The sequence below is a fragment of the Buteo buteo genome, chromosome 9 (assembly GCF_964188355.1).
Source record: "Buteo buteo chromosome 9, bButBut1.hap1.1, whole genome shotgun sequence".
NCBI classification, from domain to species: domain Eukaryota; kingdom Metazoa; phylum Chordata; class Aves; order Accipitriformes; family Accipitridae; genus Buteo; species Buteo buteo.
Window position 1 is genome coordinate 44,363,766 of NC_134179.1, and position 17,062 is coordinate 44,380,827.

The 17,062-nt window shown below is 59.6% G+C and overlaps 1 protein-coding gene across 3 annotated transcripts; it reads right to left on the reverse strand.

Annotated features, from left to right (window-relative positions):
- Positions 1–3,832: 3,832 nt before the first annotated feature.
- NFE2L1 (NFE2 like bZIP transcription factor 1) lies at positions 3,833–15,335 on the reverse strand. Of its 3 annotated transcripts, XM_075036425.1 has the most exons (8): positions 15,257–15,335; positions 14,725–14,850; positions 14,329–14,538; positions 13,383–13,894; positions 8,651–8,866; positions 7,937–8,026; positions 7,392–7,553; positions 3,833–7,043 (listed from the first exon to the last, which is right to left on the reverse strand). In XM_075036425.1, the coding sequence occupies exons 4-8, from the start codon at positions 13,890–13,892 to the stop codon at positions 5,712–5,714; spliced, it is 2,310 nt and encodes a 769-aa protein (XP_074892526.1). In that variant the 5' UTR covers positions 13,893–13,894; positions 14,329–14,538; positions 14,725–14,850; positions 15,257–15,335; the 3' UTR covers positions 3,833–5,711. The 3 variants fall into 3 exon arrangements, with proteins under 3 accessions (XP_074892526.1, XP_074892528.1, XP_074892527.1); XM_075036427.1 differs by lacking the exon at positions 14,725–14,850 and having other exon boundaries at positions 15,257–15,324; XM_075036426.1 differs by lacking the exon at positions 15,257–15,335 and having other exon boundaries at positions 14,725–15,094.
- Positions 15,336–17,062: the final 1,727 nt, after the last annotated feature.

The following is a 17,062-nucleotide window of genomic DNA, read 5'->3' on the forward strand; positions in this document are numbered from 1 at the left end:
GCTCCTTCCTCCAGCTCTTTGTCCATGAGATGAGTGACGAGGTATAGAGCAGGTCACGGAGGGAATTTAGCCTGCGGTTGTGGTTCTCTCTGAGCAAGGTTAGCTCTGATGCAGCCCAGGTTAGCCGGTGGCTCCGATCTGGGTGTCGACAGCAGCAGGAGCTTTGGAGCAGCTGACAGCGGGTTCTGATTTATGTTGACTTCCATCTGGAGAAGAGGTGTCGTAGAGGTTAGTGGCTAGAGGCCTGAGTCGAGTCTCGCCCCTGGAGACAAGAGGACTAGCTGTGATTTGGGACCTCGTTTGATGTAGCAAGATGCTGCTTGAGCAGGGAGCGTGCGCTGCGTGTGTTCCTAGCCAGGATCCGGCACCAGAGGTGGGGTAAGTGACCTTTACTTCAATTCTCATCTGAACATTGAGCAGACTTTGTCGCTTTGCGTTTACGGATGGGTTTTTAAAGCTCTGGCAATGGTTCTGGTGACTGCTTGGCTGAAGGTGGAGATGGCCTCGCTTTATTCCTGATACAGCCTTGCTGGAGGCCACAGGCTCCTGTGCATGGAGAATAGACCTGTCCTCCTCTGCTCAGTCCAGCTGATACTCCATGCAGTTCTGTGGACAGCAGAGTGGGCTGAAGCGTTCCTGGGAGGAGGATTGTGGTTCCTGGCTCAGAGGTTTCTGGTGTTTGCAGGATGCAGGATGGAGCAGGGAGAGGCAGGGAGGTTTTGTGTGATGTTCAGGGCTGAACAGGGGCTCCGCCAGCCCCTCGCTGGCGCTCAGGGCTGCAAAACTACGCAGCCAGTTGAAATCCAGGTTATTCGCAACACCACAGCCTATACCCAGCGGGACGGTGAAATATCTGCCCTGCCCCAGCAGCCAGCAGAAGCAGCAATTAAACCTGTATTAATCACTAGAGATGGAAGGGGTAACGTCCACTTAATTGAACGTAAGAAGGCTGCGGTTCCCTAGGGAGGCTCTGGGGCGATCGATCGCAGCAGGTAGCTGGAAGATGCACATTGCTCCATCCTGGGGGTGGGACTGTGGCCGCACCGAGTACGTGGGGCTCCCGTGTGAGCTGCCGGCAGGCACCACATCTCTGGGTACCGGTTATCTCTGACTGTGGCACTCTGTAAGTGGGATGGGTCACCTCTCAAGAAACGGAGGCACGGGAAAATAGTCTCCCAGGCCTCATAACAGGCTCAGAGATGTGCGGTTGATGATGAGGGTGTCTTCCTGGAGCTCACTGCTGCCCTGGGCTGCCAGAAGCGGGGCAAGGCAGAGGCAGAGGCAGTTTCTTTGTCCCCCCACACTGCAGCAGAGGCTGACAGAAACCAGGGTCTGTCCCAGGAAAGCAAGCACACCGGCGTGAAGCTGCCTGACTGCCACGCTGAGGGCTCGGGCGGCAGCCGGACACTGGTTCAAAGGGCCGCTGAGCCACGGCTCTCGCCGAGATCAGAGGCACGAGGCCCCGCTGGTGGCTAAGTGCTTCCTGCTTCGGAAAATGAAAGGTCTGCACTTCACCTGATTACGGGCTGGCAGGCAGCCTGTGCCTCTGACAGCGCATGGCATGACATGCGAGTGACAGCAGCGGAGGTGCAGAGCTGGTTAAGCTCCTGTCCCTCCTCGCTACCTGCAAAAGGCCGGTGCCCAGCTGCCCCGCACGGGATGTGACGGGCAGGGAGCCAGAGCCGAATGGATTTTGTCAGGCTTGTTCTTAGCTTGGGCTTGTTTGCTCTGAAGCCGTACCGGAGGCTGGGGAACGGCGCTTTCCTCACCTGGAGCCTCCCTGACAGGGAGATGGGGGTTTGCTGGTATGTTTGTGCATGAGCAAGGACGTGTGTGGGTGTAGGAGTGGAGACACAAAGTAAAAGGTCCTGTTCTGTGGTGGGGGGCAGGCAGCAAAGGGAGACTAGAACCTGGGTAGAGCAGTGCATCTTCCCCTCCTGTGTCCATGTGTTCTCTGGACCCCACGGGGAGGGCTGTAACCTTCTCAGAGCATCACTGGGGTGGGGGAAATCTTTGCAGGTTTTATTTGCAAGCCAGTATTACATTCTAAAACAGCCCCTGAAGGAATATCTGAAATAAATACCCTAGAGCCCAGGAAGAGAGACAGGAAGCACCTCAGAGTGTGTATTTTAATGCTTCACGTTCCCCTTGGCTGCGCTGTTGCCATGTGTAGAGCTGGCTTGGGCTCAACTCTGGCAGCAGGAGTAGACAAACTTCCAGTCCCATAAGGAGCGGTTTAGTCTCCAGGGAAATGACATTTGCCCCATGGGGAACCCCGGTAGAAGACCATCGGGGAGCAGAGTGGGGCCGGCAGTGCACTTTCTACTTGGTTTTCTGGTTGTATCTGGCCAAGGCTGGTGGACAGAAGGCTTTGAGGTCCCCACAGCAGCATCTCACCCAGATGTTCTGGCTTTTAGTGATAGGCTCTGTTGCGTACTCAGTGTAGGGGTGCAGGAACTGCTACGTAGTAATGACGCCAGTTGAGAAAACACAGCGCCTACAAGCAGCAGTGCCAATAAGGTGGTGGGTATTAAAGCCTTACAGAAAGGCGGCTATAACTAAAAGATATATAGAGATGATATGATGCTGAGACACCAGGAAGGCATCCCAAAACGCTACTTCCAAGTGCAACGATTCAGCGCCAGCCCAGTCTCTCGCTGGTGCATCAGCAGTTCCCAGGAGCAGTTTTCCATCCCCAGTTCACTCATCGGAGCTGCGCGTGTCATCTTCTGCAGGGCCTGGGTTCCTGCCTGCACCCCGGCAGCACAAAACCCTTCACGGAAAACAGCAGCGAAGTCAGGGCCTGCCCTTGAGCCCGGCTGGACATGAACCGAGCTCTGCCTGGGGAACGGAGCTGCTAAACCAGGGGCTGGAGCCACCACCAGCCTGGCAGCTGCCCCCCGGCTTTGCAGCCAGACCTTCCCACCACCAGCAGCCCAAACAGGCAGCGAGGTGGGGACAGCCACAGCACAGGGAAAAGCTGAGCCGAGGGGTCAGCGATGCCCCTCCGTCGGCTCCGTGGCAAGACCAAGGTGCTGGAAAAGCGTATTCCTCCAGACACAGAGACGAAGGGCTCGGTCTCCTTGCTCCTCCTGGGCCTGCCTGGGCCTCATCCTGCAGGGAGGGGAACAGGACAGGAGCTGGCCTGCAGAGCCTGATATAAATACACTCATGATTGAATAAACTTTGGCTCCGTAACCAACGCTACAGCTGAAACCTGTGGGGAAGGTGGGGCTTGTGTAACAGCAGCAGGGCTGGCTGGAGCTGCAAGAGGGAAGGGAGGTTTCGAGCTGCGCCGATGCCATTTGCTCACCCAACAGGAAAGCAGGACACCGCACTCCGGCTCCAGGAGTCGAAACACCAAGGAGAGGGATCAGGCTGTGCCAAGGCAGCTCTGACCCGCGGCCACACGCTGCACCCAGCTGGGCCCCGGCCTTTGAACTACAGCAGCTTTGGTGGCTTTGGCCGAGGGACGCACAACTTGCACCACGCAGCTGCACATTTAACTAGAAACACACTTTTCCTCAGCTTTCTTTAAGAAGATACTGTTGTGAAGCAAGGAAAAAAGCGGCTAAGCCAGAGCTGACTGTTTCCCACAAACGAGGAGCCTTTCATTTTCCTCCCCTCCAAGGCTGTTACCTGCAGGCTGGGATGACAGCGACTCCCTCCCCAGACCATCGCTGGAGGCAAACCAGACCTGTTCTGAGCTCAGCACAGCAGAAGAGAGCCAGGAGCTACCGTGGGTGAGAAGGACCCACAAGAGGCGGCTGTTTTGTTTCCCCGACACGCTTAATCTTTTACAAAAATAAAAAAAATTCCATGAAACAAATGCTTGTACAGTGAATAAGCCGTTTTATTTTTGTCCTGTGCTCACACAATCTCTCTTCTTTCCCTGACAGGTCACAGATCATTAAAATAAAGTTTCTAAGAGGAAAATAATTTAAAACATACACGCAGGGCTCCCTTCCAACCTCCCCACACCCACATCTCCACCACTTGTGCTTCGTCTCATGCGTAAGTAAAGCCGTTGAATCTCAGGACTCCGGGATGGGAGAGCCCGCCGGGGTCTCGGCGAGTCCGTCTCATGCTGTTCGGGGCCACAGTGAACCCACCGAACACCCCACAATGCGCTCCGAGATCCAACTACTTTTCCCATAGCCCGGAAAACGTGCCCATGACCAGACATCTTCCCTCTCAGCAGCTCCAGGCCTCCCTCCGGCATTACCAGGTTTCCTTCCCTTGAGTTACCACCCCAAGTCTTCCCTCCGACGCACCGCCCTCACCCCGTATCACATGCACAGGACTGGCTAGGAAAAGCCATTTTTAAGCTTTTTCAGTTGCTGGTAAAGTCAGTACACTCCCAGCTGTGCTATATTGTAAATACAGCTTCTAGGATCGTCTCCGTGGCGGAGACCGACAGTGATCAAGGCACTACCCCCACCCCCCTCCTGAAAACAAAGGAAGTCAGACCAACACCTAGGGACAGAAGAGAATCCTATAATGTGATCACACGGTTACACTGAATCTTTATGGCAAAGAGAACATTTAGCAGCTTTGAACGTTTGGGCTTCTCCCTTTTACTCAACACAAGCACTCTAGACCCTATAGGGAAAAACAGGGCTGAAGCCCTAAAAATCAAAGCGCGGTTAAGAAACAGGAATCCTAACAGCTGTCTAATTTCTATAAGAAGTGACAAGCCCACGGCCTGGGGTGGGGACCCTCCGCTCCCCTTGTGCTGTACGCCGACCGGGGAAGGGGGGGGCGCCGCCAGGGGCCCAACGACCCTCCCCACCTTCCTCCCCAAGCAGTTCCCCAGCCAGTCAGTGGGAGAAGACAGCGTTTGCATGCAGGCTGCTGCGTGTGCCGTCTCAGCGTCCCAGCACGGCGCTGGCTCGGCGGCAGTGACATGCTCTGAAGTGTGGTGGGGGGACGCATATCGCACTGGTTCTGTTAACCCTCTCCAGTTCCACACAACCCCCCCCCCCCCTCCCAAAATCCTAAAGCTCTATGTGCCCACCCTCCACCCCCACCCCCCCCTCCCCAAGGCGTCACAGCTCCTCCACACATACAGTAACAGTTCTCCCGGGAGCCCCCTCTGAGCTTCCTCAGGCTGGAAAGGGTTAATGGAAGTCACACCACTTGTGTTTCCATGTGTGCACTGGTCTGATCTAGGAAGGGACATTGGTTAATCTGGAATTAAGTCAGATTGAATCACACACACCGATGTCAAAACTGGTTCAGGAAAAAAAAAAAAAAAAAAAAAACAAGAAAAAAAACCCAACTACCTGAAATCACAGAACTTTGGAAGTTCAGAAAAAATGTCTCTCCTATAACTTGTTTTAAGTTCGTTTGCTTAAATCTCTTTTCTTATTTAAAGCCAGTTCCTAACAGTAGTTTTTCCACCTCTGCCAATCTCACCACCAGTGATGCCAGCTCGTTTCCTGCGCTCAAAGGATTCCAGGTTGTGGAAGGCGCCGGGCTCGCCAGTGCAGGGTCCGCTTCTCCCCGTCCCTCCCCGCAGGGAGCCCTCAAAACTCAGCCTGCAGGTCCCGCAGTCTCTCCCGTACACTGACCGGCAGCAGTCACGTTTTTTTTTTTGAGAAGATATATCGGATAAGAAGGCATGAAAGTTCCTCTAAGTACTTCCAGGCTCAGCCCTTCTCCAGTTCTCACTTGAGCGAGTGTCCCACTCCTCCCGCGTCGCCGTCCCTTCACTTCCTCCGGTCTTTCTGTTTCCTCTCCTGCCGCCGGGCCTGCTGGTCAGCCACGGCGCGAGGTATCAAAATGACGCTGCCATCGCTGGCGTACTGCAGGGCGTACTGGCTGGGGGAGTAGGGCTGGCCGTTCTCGTCCCGCAGGCGGCCAAACACTTCCTGGTAGAGGTTCTGCACCTTTTGCTTCATCTGGCGGATGGATTTGAGGAATTCTACCTTCTCCCTGAGCAGTTTGGACTTGTCCCGTTGCAAGTCCTCGACGTCCCGTTCCAAGTTCAGGATGGTGTCCAGTTTCCTCTTGCGGCAGTTCTGGGCAGCCATCTTGTTCTTGCCTCGCCTCCTGATGTCGCGGATCAGGCTCAGCTGCGCCTCGCTGAGCTGGTACTTGGAGAGGAGCTCGTTGAACTCCTCCACGGGCAGGTTGATGATCTTGTCGTTGGTGAAAGGGATCTTCATGGCTCTGGCTCGATGCTCATCCCTGCTCATCTGCTTGTCCAGGAACTCGGACGGCTTCTCCTTGCTGCTCTTCTTCCCCGCGCTGGGCAGTTTGGGCTCCTCGGGATCCAGGGCCCCCGGCGCCATGTTATAGGTGTGGTTGTGGCCAACGTGCTCCAGGTAAGGCAAGTAATGGAGCTGCGACGGGTCCTGGTAGCTCATGCGGCAGAACTTGCTGTACTCTGGCTGGTATCCAACCGCCCCTTCCGCTTCTTCAAAGTCCACGTTTTCAGAGTCTGAGCTGTAGCCGACAGCTCCTTCCTCAGAAAACGAGGAGGAGGAAGAGGATGAGGACGAAGAGGACGAGGACGAGGAGGAGGAGGCTTCTGAGCTGCTCAGAGAAGCAGGACTGTGGCCAGAATCCAGAGAAAGACCTGAGTCGGAATCAAACTCCTCTTCCAGCTGCGAGGCCTGCACCGGGTTGAAACCTTCTTCAATCGCCAAGTCCATCAAGCTGATCTCATCAAGCATGGCTTCGTCTAGAAGACCTCCCAGCGGGTCTGGCAGCTCGGGGCCAGCCGTCTCGTTGACTGTGCTGTTCAACTGCGGAGGGAAGAAGATGCCGCTCAAGTTGGTGGAGCCGAAAGTGGTGTTGAGGCCGGTGGAGTTGTCCGGCGTCAGCTGGAGCAGGGCCGAGCTGCCAGCCATGGAGGGGCTTTCGATTTCCGAGCTGAAGAGGGAGAAGTCCTGTGAGCAGCTACCCAGAGAGGCCTGATGCAGGCTGACATTCTGATTGATGGGAGTGTTCGGAGCGAGGCTGTAGTTAGAAGTCAGCAGGTCTCCGCTCGTGCCGTTGTACAGGTTTTCGGCGGTTGTGTTGTTCACTTCCATAGCCTGGAAGAGATGCGAAACAGCTCGGTAAATGAGCCACGCTCGAGCCCTGCCTTCGCTCCTGGTGCGTGCCAGAAAGAGACAGGACAATGCTTCTAGACCCCACGGAAGGGGCTCTCTCCAGTGGCCCAGCTGCAGGAGGGTTCAGACAGCAGCAGCAACCGCCACACGGGCAGCACAGTGTCGCCACACAGGCTGGGGCAAAACCAAAGCAGCTGCGACCAACCCCAAACCACGACTGCCCAGGAATCGGGTGCTCGGGACAGCCATCGAACCTAAATTCAGCAGAGCAGCAACACGCGCCTGGAGGGGCAAATGCCTTCCCACAACCCCCCCCCACCTCAAGCTCACCTGCATTTCCATGATAGACATGAGGTCCTGCCACTGCTGCTCCAGATCGAAGGGCGACTCGGTCTCGGTGAGGAGAGGAGACAGCAGGCTGGTCTGGATGCCCGTGGACCTGCTCTCGCCGGGCACGGCTTCGCTCAGGGTGGAGACATCCGCAGCTGGAAACTAACCACGTGAGGCAGAGTCAGTCCCCGGCTGATCAGCCGCGGCCAGGGAGCCAGCAATCCCGCATGCCCTTCCACCTCCATGCGGGCAATCGCTTCTCCTTTGTTCAAAGCAAACTGGTTGCAGTTATTCCTCCACAGTTCACTATGAACTAATTAGAAGCAAAGCCAGAAGTCTTTAATTAATTGTGACCACCCCCCTACTGCTAGTTTCGCAGGCACGATGCCTGGAGCCTCCTTAAGCAAGCTAACCCAATTTACTGCCGGTTCTGCGGTCTGGGTTAGGGGTACAAGAGGCACCGAAACCCCGGCGAGCGAGTGAAGGAGCGTCGCCGCCGCCTCCGGATCCGCCGAGGGGCAGAAGCCATCGCCCCATCCACTCACCTCCGAATTCTCCCCAAAAGGGAAGGTGGCCTCCAGCAGCCTAAGGCACTCCTCCAGGGACAGGGCTGTCTGATCCTCCGCACCGGGCACCTGAATGTAAAACACAAGCAGTTGTAGCCCCAGGATTAGGGAGGTGGTGATGAGAAACGAGCTCCTTACAGCAGAGCTTTATTACAGCGCATCCAAAAAGAGCCAGAGGCCCCACCCAGTGCTTCGCAGACTCCATCCTCCTGCTCCGGAGAGCGTCAGAGCAGCCCCCGAGCGCAGCGGGGAAAGGAAACGTGCTGCCTCCGCTCCCGGCGAGCCTCACCTACTGCCAGCGCAAGGACTCGGCTACAGGCTGGAGGGGACTCTGCGCCTACTCGCGCCACCGCCTCTGCCAGACGACCAAAAGGCACAGCAAGAACCAGCCGCCCTCGTCCTAGCGTCCTGCCGACGGTGACATGGCCATTACCCTGCCCGCCTCGACTGCGGCTCCCCGGCCCGGCAGGCAGCCTGCACTTTCCCAGCATCAAATCCTCTCGTCCACCCAGGCAAACCCCTTATCCTGCGGCTCAGCAGAACCCCCAGTGAAAGTCACGCGCGATGCCGCTAGCCCCGACAGCCGGCCAGTGGGCCCTTCGCCTCCCCTCCGCCTCGGCGGGAGCACGGACCCCCAGCGCGCTGCATCACCGCGGGTGCAGACCCCCAGCTCGTCAGGCCCAAGGGTGTTACCTGCGCAGGGAAACTCTCCCCGGTCTCTCCATCGACTAGCAGGTTTCTATCCAAGACCTCATTCCCTCCGCTCCTCCAGCTGTCCCCGCGCTCCCTCCCATCGCTCAGCTCTTTGTCCACTTCGCTCTCTTTCTGACGGTGGCTGTAGTCAAAAATCTCTCGCCCAGCGCCGAGATCAATATCCTGTCTCCACAGGATGTCAATCAAATCGATGTCCTGAAAGACAGACCAGATTTCCTTCAGCCCTGGGCAGGGTCCCCACCCACCGGCCCCTCCCAAGGGACACCCCCCCACCCCTCCTTTCCCACTCCCACCCGCCGAGCACCCCGTTCCTCTCCGCCCGCCTTCCCTCGACGACCCGGGGGGCCTTTTTGCCTCCGGGGGTCCCCGAGAGCTCTTCTGCGGGGCTCTGCATGGCGGGTGACGCCGGCCCATCCCTCCTCGCCTCCCATGAGCCGCCAGTTCTCCACCGGGAGAAACGACTGGGGCCACCGGGGCCCCCCGTTAGCGGCGGTGGCGGCTTCGCCCGTGGCCGCCTTGCATCAGCCCGTGGTGCCATCCCGGCCATTTGCATAAGGGGTGGGGTGCGCCGGTAGGAAAATCCCCGCATTTCCACCCACCTGATGCAACTTCAACCACCGTCGCCGCCGCCGCCGTCGTCGCCGTTACCGGGCTTGCCCGCAGCACCCCCACAACCCCCCTTCCTCCTCCTCCTCCTCCTCCTCCTCCTCCTCCTCCTCCGGGCAGCCCCCCCCTCCCCTCCCCCGGCCACGGAACCTACCCTGCACCCAAACCGCCGGTCCCCGCCCCGCAGCCCCCGCCTCCGGTAGCCTGCGCCGCCGCGCCTCCCCCCCCCCCCCCCCCGCTCCGGTTCACCCCCCCCCGCCGCCGGGCCAGCAGCATCCCCGCGGCGCCGGGGATCCACCACCCTCCCTCCCTCCCTCCCTCCCCGGTACGATCCCGGTACCTTTCTCATGTCCCCAGCTGCCGCCCGGGCCGCGGCGTACGCCGATCATGGTCCCCGGGGAAAGGAACGGGGCGGGTGGGGAGCGAGGAGGAGGAGGAGAAGGAGGCGACGACGGCGGCGGCGGTGATGGTGGGGCGGGCTGGTCGGGGCGCGGCGCCGCGCACGCATCGCCGGCCGGGGAACGGCTGGGGAGCCGCGCTCCGCCCCACCGGCCACAGGTGCCCCGCGGCCCCGCTGCTGCAGGAGCCGCCTCCGCTCCCCCGGTACGGGCTGGCGGCGGCGGTTCTTCCCCCCCAACCAACCCCTGCACCGGCTCGGCTGGGCCGGGCTCGGTTGGGCTCGGCTCCCGCCGCCCTGCCCGGGCCGGGCTGCGGCGCGCCCCGCCCGCCCCTCCCCCGTCGTTACCTTGGCTGCGGCGGCCGCCAAGCCCCGCCCCCTCTCCCCCCGCAGCCCCGCCCCGCCGGGATGCGGCGGCGACGGCGGCGGCGGCGGCTTCGAGCCACGCCCCCCCCCTTCTCTCTCTCTCTCTCTCTCTCTCTCTCCGCCAATGGGTCGTCCAAGCTCCGCCCCACGCCCGGCCGGCTCGCTCGTCACCAATCCGCGCCACCGGAGGCCACCGCCCCGACCAATCGCCACCGACCGGGGGCCGACGCCTCGACCAATGAGCGGCCGCGCGGTGCCCACCGGGCCGCTCCCCCGCCCTGGCGCAGCGGGTCCGCCCCCCCCCTCCCTTCCCCTCCCCGGGCCCGGCCTCGCCCTGCACCGCGCCGGCCCGCACCACCGACGGGGGGGGGGAGTGGGCTCATCCCGGAGCCCACTGCGCTCCCCGGAGGAGGCAGGGAAGGCCGGGGTGACCTTGGCTCCCTCTCCCGGGAGCCCCCGGCCCGCATTGGTGTGTGTGGGGGGCGATCCGCGCCCCCTCACCCCGAGGGCAAAGCCCCTGTTCGGTCCTCACCCCCCCCCCCCCCCCTTCCCGCAGCCCCCTCACAACGAACATGGCCCCCCCCGGGACGGAGCGGTAACGATGGCGGCTGGAGAGGCAAGGCCAAGTGTAAGGAGATCCCCCCCCTCCTCCCTCAGCTGGCGGGGGGGGGGGGGGCTTTGTCAGCCGGGGACAAGGGGCTGAGCACCACCACCAGCTCATCACATGTCTGACGGCCGCGTATTTTTATCCTCCTGTTGTGGAAACGGCACAGGGCAGCCGGTGCCTCCCCCACCCCACCCCACCCCTTCCCCACCCCCAATGCTGCAGAGGGAAGTACTCGGGCTTAAACCCAGCTTTGTCTTTAGGCTAACAAGGAGGGGGCACCCCCCCACCCCAGGATAAAAAAAAAAAAAAAAAAAAAACACACACAACAAAAAAAAACCCCACAATTTGGATGATTCCCCAAGCTGCCAGCCAGCGCTGCAAACCCCGAGCGCCCCGCACCGCACCCAAGGGCGAGCTCCAGCTCCTAAAATTATTAATAACAGCCCTCTTCCCCCAGCAAGGTCGCGCCTGGCCCACACGACCCGTGGGGAGTCGCAATATTTTAAGTGCCAGGAAAAGTCATGGAAAAATTTAAACCCCGGCCCTGAAGCCATCTGCATATCATCACCGTCCACCTAACGAATGGGAGGAGGATGGGGACGGGGGGGGTGGGGGAGGATGAAGCCCTGCAGGTGCCTTCCAGAGGCAGCAGCTGCTGGGAGCTGCAGAGCTCACACGATATTCCCGTCGGAAAGGCTGGGCGGCTGCTCGGGGAGTCAAGGTTCCAGACAAAGACACCAAAAAATAAAAAACACCAAACCAAACCACCCCCCCAAAAAAGAAACCCCACTGGGATAACGCTTTGAAATAAGACTCGGCGCTTTGAAGCGTCACACCAGCAGCGAGTACGGTCTTGCTGGCCCCGGAGGGGGGGAGAGAGGGCGATGTGACGGTGCGACGGTGTGACGTGGGTGTGCGAGGAAGGCTCGGCAGACGGGATTTCCTGGCACTGGGTGCCCGGGCGTTGTGCCCCCGGCAGCGCAGCACACCTGGAACCCATTGCACCCTCCCCTCCTGTCCAAACCAAGAGTTTGGGGGGGGAAAAAAAAAAAAAAAAGACAGAAAATAAGAGACCCGAGGAAGAGCACGGATGCCTGAACACCCGGCATCAGAGAAGGTGCAGACCCAGATCTCCCCACCCTTCCCTGAAGGAGCGAGTGGAGCAAAACCGCAGCATGGAGGAGCGTGCTTCCCACCCAGCATCGCCCAGGCTGGCCAGGAGTTTCACTCCCAGCAAGTCCAGCCTGAGCTGTCCGGGTTTGCAGCCGCACCCCACGTACGGGCAACTTGCAGCAATGGCATCTAATGCAGAACTGTATTTTAAGACAGAAATAAGCAGGCCTCTGGAAAACAGCAGTGTTATCGGCCTCTTGCCACTCAAATCTGCAGCATTTCTCTCTAAATTCTGATCCTCGTTTCTCTATACTGCACTCGAAGGGCTCTCCAGACCCAATGCCCTCAGCCAAGAACACCGGACTTGGGAAAGGACAGCAAAGTCTTCCACGGGCTGCGCGTGACCTTGTACAAGGCATTTCATCAAATTCTTCCCCGTTCCCAAGACAGGGAATTACCTCTCTCAATTATCAGGGAAGAAGCTGAACATGTGAACATTTTGCCTTGTGTTCTGCCACCCTCCAACGGAAGCTCCTCTCGTTGACGCCTCCAAGGTCGCCGGTTGCAAACCCAGACCAGGGTTTTCACCCTCAGTCCCGCAGCCCGAACGCCTCCGGAGCCAGGAGATCCCCACGGGCAGGGGAGAGCTGCCTGCAGGTACAGCAGAGGCACGATCCACACTTCCTACGGCAGCATCCCACTGCTCATCCATCAATACCAGACCCTAAACAATCATCACCTTTGTCTCTCTGGTGTGCACGCGTTCACACCGCTTTCCTCACTCGATTCCCTGCCTACTGCTGCGCCGTAGCCACATGACAAAAGCCCCAGGCATCCGCGACAGCTGCCTGCGAAGCTGCCCACCCCTCGCTGCAGGGGAGAGGGGTGGCAGCAGTTGAATTCGGCTCCCTCCATGCCCAGACGCCTCAGCAGCTCGTCCGAGACACAATTTATGAGACGCAAGAGCGACGCTGGAAGGACCCGACGCTGCAAATCAACACTAACGTCCCCCACGCCACGGCCAGGGAAACGCCGAACATGCCGTGACAAAGAGAGCGGTGCCAAAAAGGAAAAAGAGCAGCAGCTCCCGGGGACCAGCATTGCATCACAGCCTCCAAAAGGTTGTGCTCAGACAGAAAAAATAAACCACTTTCCAGTTCACCTCTCCCCACCCGTCTGTGATGAAAACCAAGCAATAAACATCGCCACTGGATGAACTCCAGAACCAAGTAACCCAACCACCCGCTCGGCACCTGGGATGAGGCTGTTACCCAATGCCCCTGTTTATTTCCCAGTCTCGTTTCATCGGTTTCACAACACAAAGCTCCGCGCACAGGTTGAAACGCTGACCCCGATCCTTCCCCCCTCCTTTCACTATTACTTTCAGACCAAGAATAAAACAAACAAAAAGGAAAAACCCACCCTACACACATCCCTAGAGCCCTCTCACTGAACCGTAATTTAGCATTATGCCATTCCCAAGCGGGGACCCACTTTTCCCAAGTGCTAAACACGCACAACCTACAGAGTACCGCTCGCTCGGATGGGTACCCGAGGGCAAGAGCCCCCGCAAAGGCTCCCCTTCCCCCCGCCCACCACAGGCAAAAGAAGGTCCTGCTTACCTCTTTGGTCAGGTCTCCGTTCACCGGGGCAGCCACTGCTCCCAAATCTTCCAGTTCTTCCCCAAAGCCCTGCTCAGCTCCGCTCTCTCTCACCCCGTTGTCAGGACTGCTCCCATCCTGCAGGCCGCTGCCGTTCTCTAGGGCGATGCCGGCGTTGGGCTGGCTACCAGACACAGAGCCTTCGGGGTCTCTGTGCACCAACCAGGCGTTGACTTCAGTGGTGGGCACCTGAAACCTGTCCAGGGCCCTCACCTGGTTGAGCAGCCTGCGAGCCGTGAAGTAATAGTCCAGGTCTACACTTTTTGGGTGGATGCCATATCCATCCAAGGTGTTACGCAGATTGTGAAACTGGGTCTGGGTGTAAGCGGAGCTCTGGCCAAGAATGATCTCCCGGAGAGGTGGGAGCTGCGAGTTCAGGTAGGTGTCCACGTCCACACGAACACCGATCAAGCTGAGCAGAATGGTGAACTGGATGAGGCCTTCGGTGAAGTATTTCTTCAGAGAAAGCATTTCTGGCAGAGGAGAAAAGAAAACAGGTGGAGGGTTTGGGAATTAAAAAAAAAAAAACAAAACTAAACCAAAACAACAAAACACCAGCGTCAGATGAATTCTCCACACAACAGGTTGGTTGGGTTTGTCTTTCTTCCGCCCCACTTTCAAACAAACAAAAAAAAAAAGCAATGACTCCGGCATTCAGGTTATCACTCAACAACAGGATAGAAGTTTAAAGAACATTCAAGACTTTGGGTTCAGGACGACTTTGTTTTCCTTTTAAAATTCTGGAACTCAGTGGTCAACCAGCACAGTGTAACTAAAGATTTAAATCTCGAGAAGGAACAAACTCTTCCCCAGAAGACAGCCTCCACCCTCTCCTTGCCCTTTCCTTTCTTTCAGAACTGTTTTCTAACACAGACCATGCAGCTACATAAAAATCCACGTGACTTACTGTCCAAAAACTCCACATACAGCCACTCCTCTCGCCCCCCCCAATTCCCCACGCTCCAGGACGGGGTACTGCTCCCTCTGACAGCCGGCTGCTCTTTCTTCCCCTCTTCTGCTCCGTGAAGCTTCTTGAAGGAACCTTTTACGAGTCAAAGGTCCCGATCAGGGGAAGGTCCAAACACTCCTCCGCTTCTGGCTGCAATTTCATCAGCGGCTGAAATAAAACCGGAGAGCAAACGCGATAACGCGCCGACCAGGCACCACCCTAAACGTTGCACATGGACCTACTACACCGGGAAACGGCGGTTCCCCCGGGGCTCCCACCCCTGAAAAGCTGAGGGAATATCACTAGAAAGGCTGATTTTATTTTTTTTCTCCTGACACGACCGGCGGAGGTTACCTTTGGTGACAATATTGTCCATACTTCCCCTCCCTGAGCTATTCTTAGGCCGGTGCGTCAACTTCCCCTCTCTCCGAAGGAATCCAGCTCCGACTCCCTTTCACTCCTCACCCCACTTTCCAGCGGCTCCACAAATAATAAAAACAAAACAAAACAAAAAAACCCTCAGGGGTTTTCCACCACCGGCAAAGCATCCCTGGCCAACGGGAACTCCCGGTCTCGCCCCTCCCGGGCCACCTCCCCCCCCGCCCTTTCCCCATCCCCAACCCGGCGGGGCGGCTCCCGGTACCCGGGAGGAGCCACCAAAGCCCCAGCACTCCCGGGGGGTCCCGAGCGGGGCCATGTGCCGCCGCCCCGGGTTCTTTAAGACACCCACCGCCGCCACCGCCCCCCCGCCGCCGCCGCCGCCTCGTGACCCGCCCCCCCCCTTCCCACGGCGCGGCCTCACCGTCCACCTCAGCGCCTCCCGACCCGGTTCCCCCTCACCCCGACCCGCACCCCCGGCCCCATCCGCGCCGCTGCCCGCCGCTACCCGCTCGCCGCCGCTCGCTCGTTCGATCCCGGCCCCGCCGCCGCCGCCGGCCCCGCTCCCGCTCCCCGCCCTGACCAACCACCTCCCCCTCCCGCCTCGCGCGGCGCCGCCGCCAATCGGGACCCGCGAAGGGGAGGTGGGACCAAAAGGGGTGGCCCAATGAAAGGCGGGTGGTGAAGCGTTGCTCCCGCCCTCCACCCCACCCCACCCCGCCGCCGACGCCTGGAAAGGCAGGCGGAGCGGCCAATCGGCTCGCGGAGAGAGGCGCTGGGCCCCGTGCTTGGCCCGGCGGCCGCGCGCTGGGCCAATCGGAGAGGGGAAACCGGTCAACACGACCCGCCCCCCCCGCAGCGATTGAGTGACAAGGAGACCGCCCAATGGAACGCGACTCCTCCGCCGAGCGACGGCGGCGGCTGCCAATGAGACGACGCGCAGGAGTCAGCCGCCCGTCTGGGTGCTTGACCGGCAGCGGCGCCCACCAATCCCCGCGACGCAGAGGCACCGCCCCTTCGCCCCTCAGCTGTTGCCATGGCACCAGGCGCCCCGGGCCCCCAACGCAGGGCGAGGCCTGGGACCGCCATGGCGGAGCGTCCATCGCCCCGCAGGCTCCACCACCGCCCCCCTGGGGGTCCCCCATGTCCCCGGGGGTCCCCCGTGTCCCCAGGGTCCCCAATCCCCGACACCTCCCGGGGGTAGAGGGGGCTTTGGGCCTCCTCCAGGGCTTCACCACAGCGGGGCCTGCGGCGGGGACATGGCTCCTCGGCCTTGCTCACCCCCCCCGAGAGCGGCCCAGGGGCCTCCCCTGCGCTGCCACAGCCCCACGGGCTGATAACGCTGTCTAAACGTGACCCGGCCTCGCACTCGCCCGCCGCCCTCGCAGGTTCCTCGGCAGGACGGAGTCACAGCCGAACCCAGAGCTTCGCCTCAGGCCCTTCAGTGAGTCAGTGGCGGGGCTGGGAGTCCAGCCAGGGCATCGCCTCCTAACCCCCGCGCTACGCTTTCTTCGTTGCGCCAGCCCTTCGCTAATTAAAAGTCTTTAATTTCACGCTCCAGCAGCTGCCCAGTCGGCATACCCCTGCTCATTAGGCCCAGGTCTGTTTTCAGGTTGAGAAAAGCGAGCTCTCCCGGTCGGCTGCTCCTCGCCTGTGGCGGTGGGAGCTGCTGGAGGTGCAAATGGCTGTGTCAGAGAGAGGTAACTCCCAGCCCCAACCTGGGCTGCCCAAGAGCCGCAGGGAGGGGGACAGCACTGGTGGGGCGGGAAGCCGGGCACCATGCCCCTGGGGTGCTGGTGCTTAGAGCAGGATGGGGCTCACCACCACGCAGGCAGAGCTGCCGCCTTTGAGCTGCTCACAGCAAAGTGCTGTGGACTTGGCCGTGTGTCTGGCTGTCCCTTGTCAGCCTAAAACAGTCGCGCTGTCTATGGGTTGTGCCACGAGCGCTGCCGCTAATCACAGGGGAACCCACCGGCCAGTTTGAGTTTCACCCAAAGTCTTGACGTTTGATGCCTTTTGAGACAGTAACTACCCAGCGGAGGTGAGGGAGAGGCTGCAACTGATCCCAACCACCTCACCAGGTGCCTGAGGACCTGCGCCATGCAGCCGGTGGCTCTGAAGCCACTCGACAAAACACGCCGGGATCTCCCGTTACGAGCTGCAGGAGCAGAGGCAGAAAGGTGCTGTGAACAGCTGCAGGAGCGGGGCCAGCATCAGGCCTTCGTCCTGTCCTTGCCCCTCCAGGATGGTCAACCACCAGATCGCTGACGGGAACTCCATAAACTAAATAAATAAGCACAAAGCAGGGTCGGCG

What these genes read in the sequence shown, in the direction of transcription:
- NFE2L1 (XM_075036425.1), bottom strand. Translation starts at nt 13,892, where the DNA reads ATGCTTTCTCTGAAGAAATACTTCACCGAAGGCCTCATCCAGTTCACC. An exon ending in CTTTTGGGGAGAATTCGGAG is followed by an intron (nt 7,554 to 7,936) that starts GTGAGTGGATGG and finishes TCACGTGGTTAG; the next exon opens with TTTCCAGCTGCGGATGTCTC. An exon ending in TGTCTATCATGGAAATGCAG is followed by an intron (nt 7,044 to 7,391) that starts GTGAGCTTGAGG and finishes CATCTCTTCCAG; the next exon opens with GCTATGGAAGTGAACAACAC.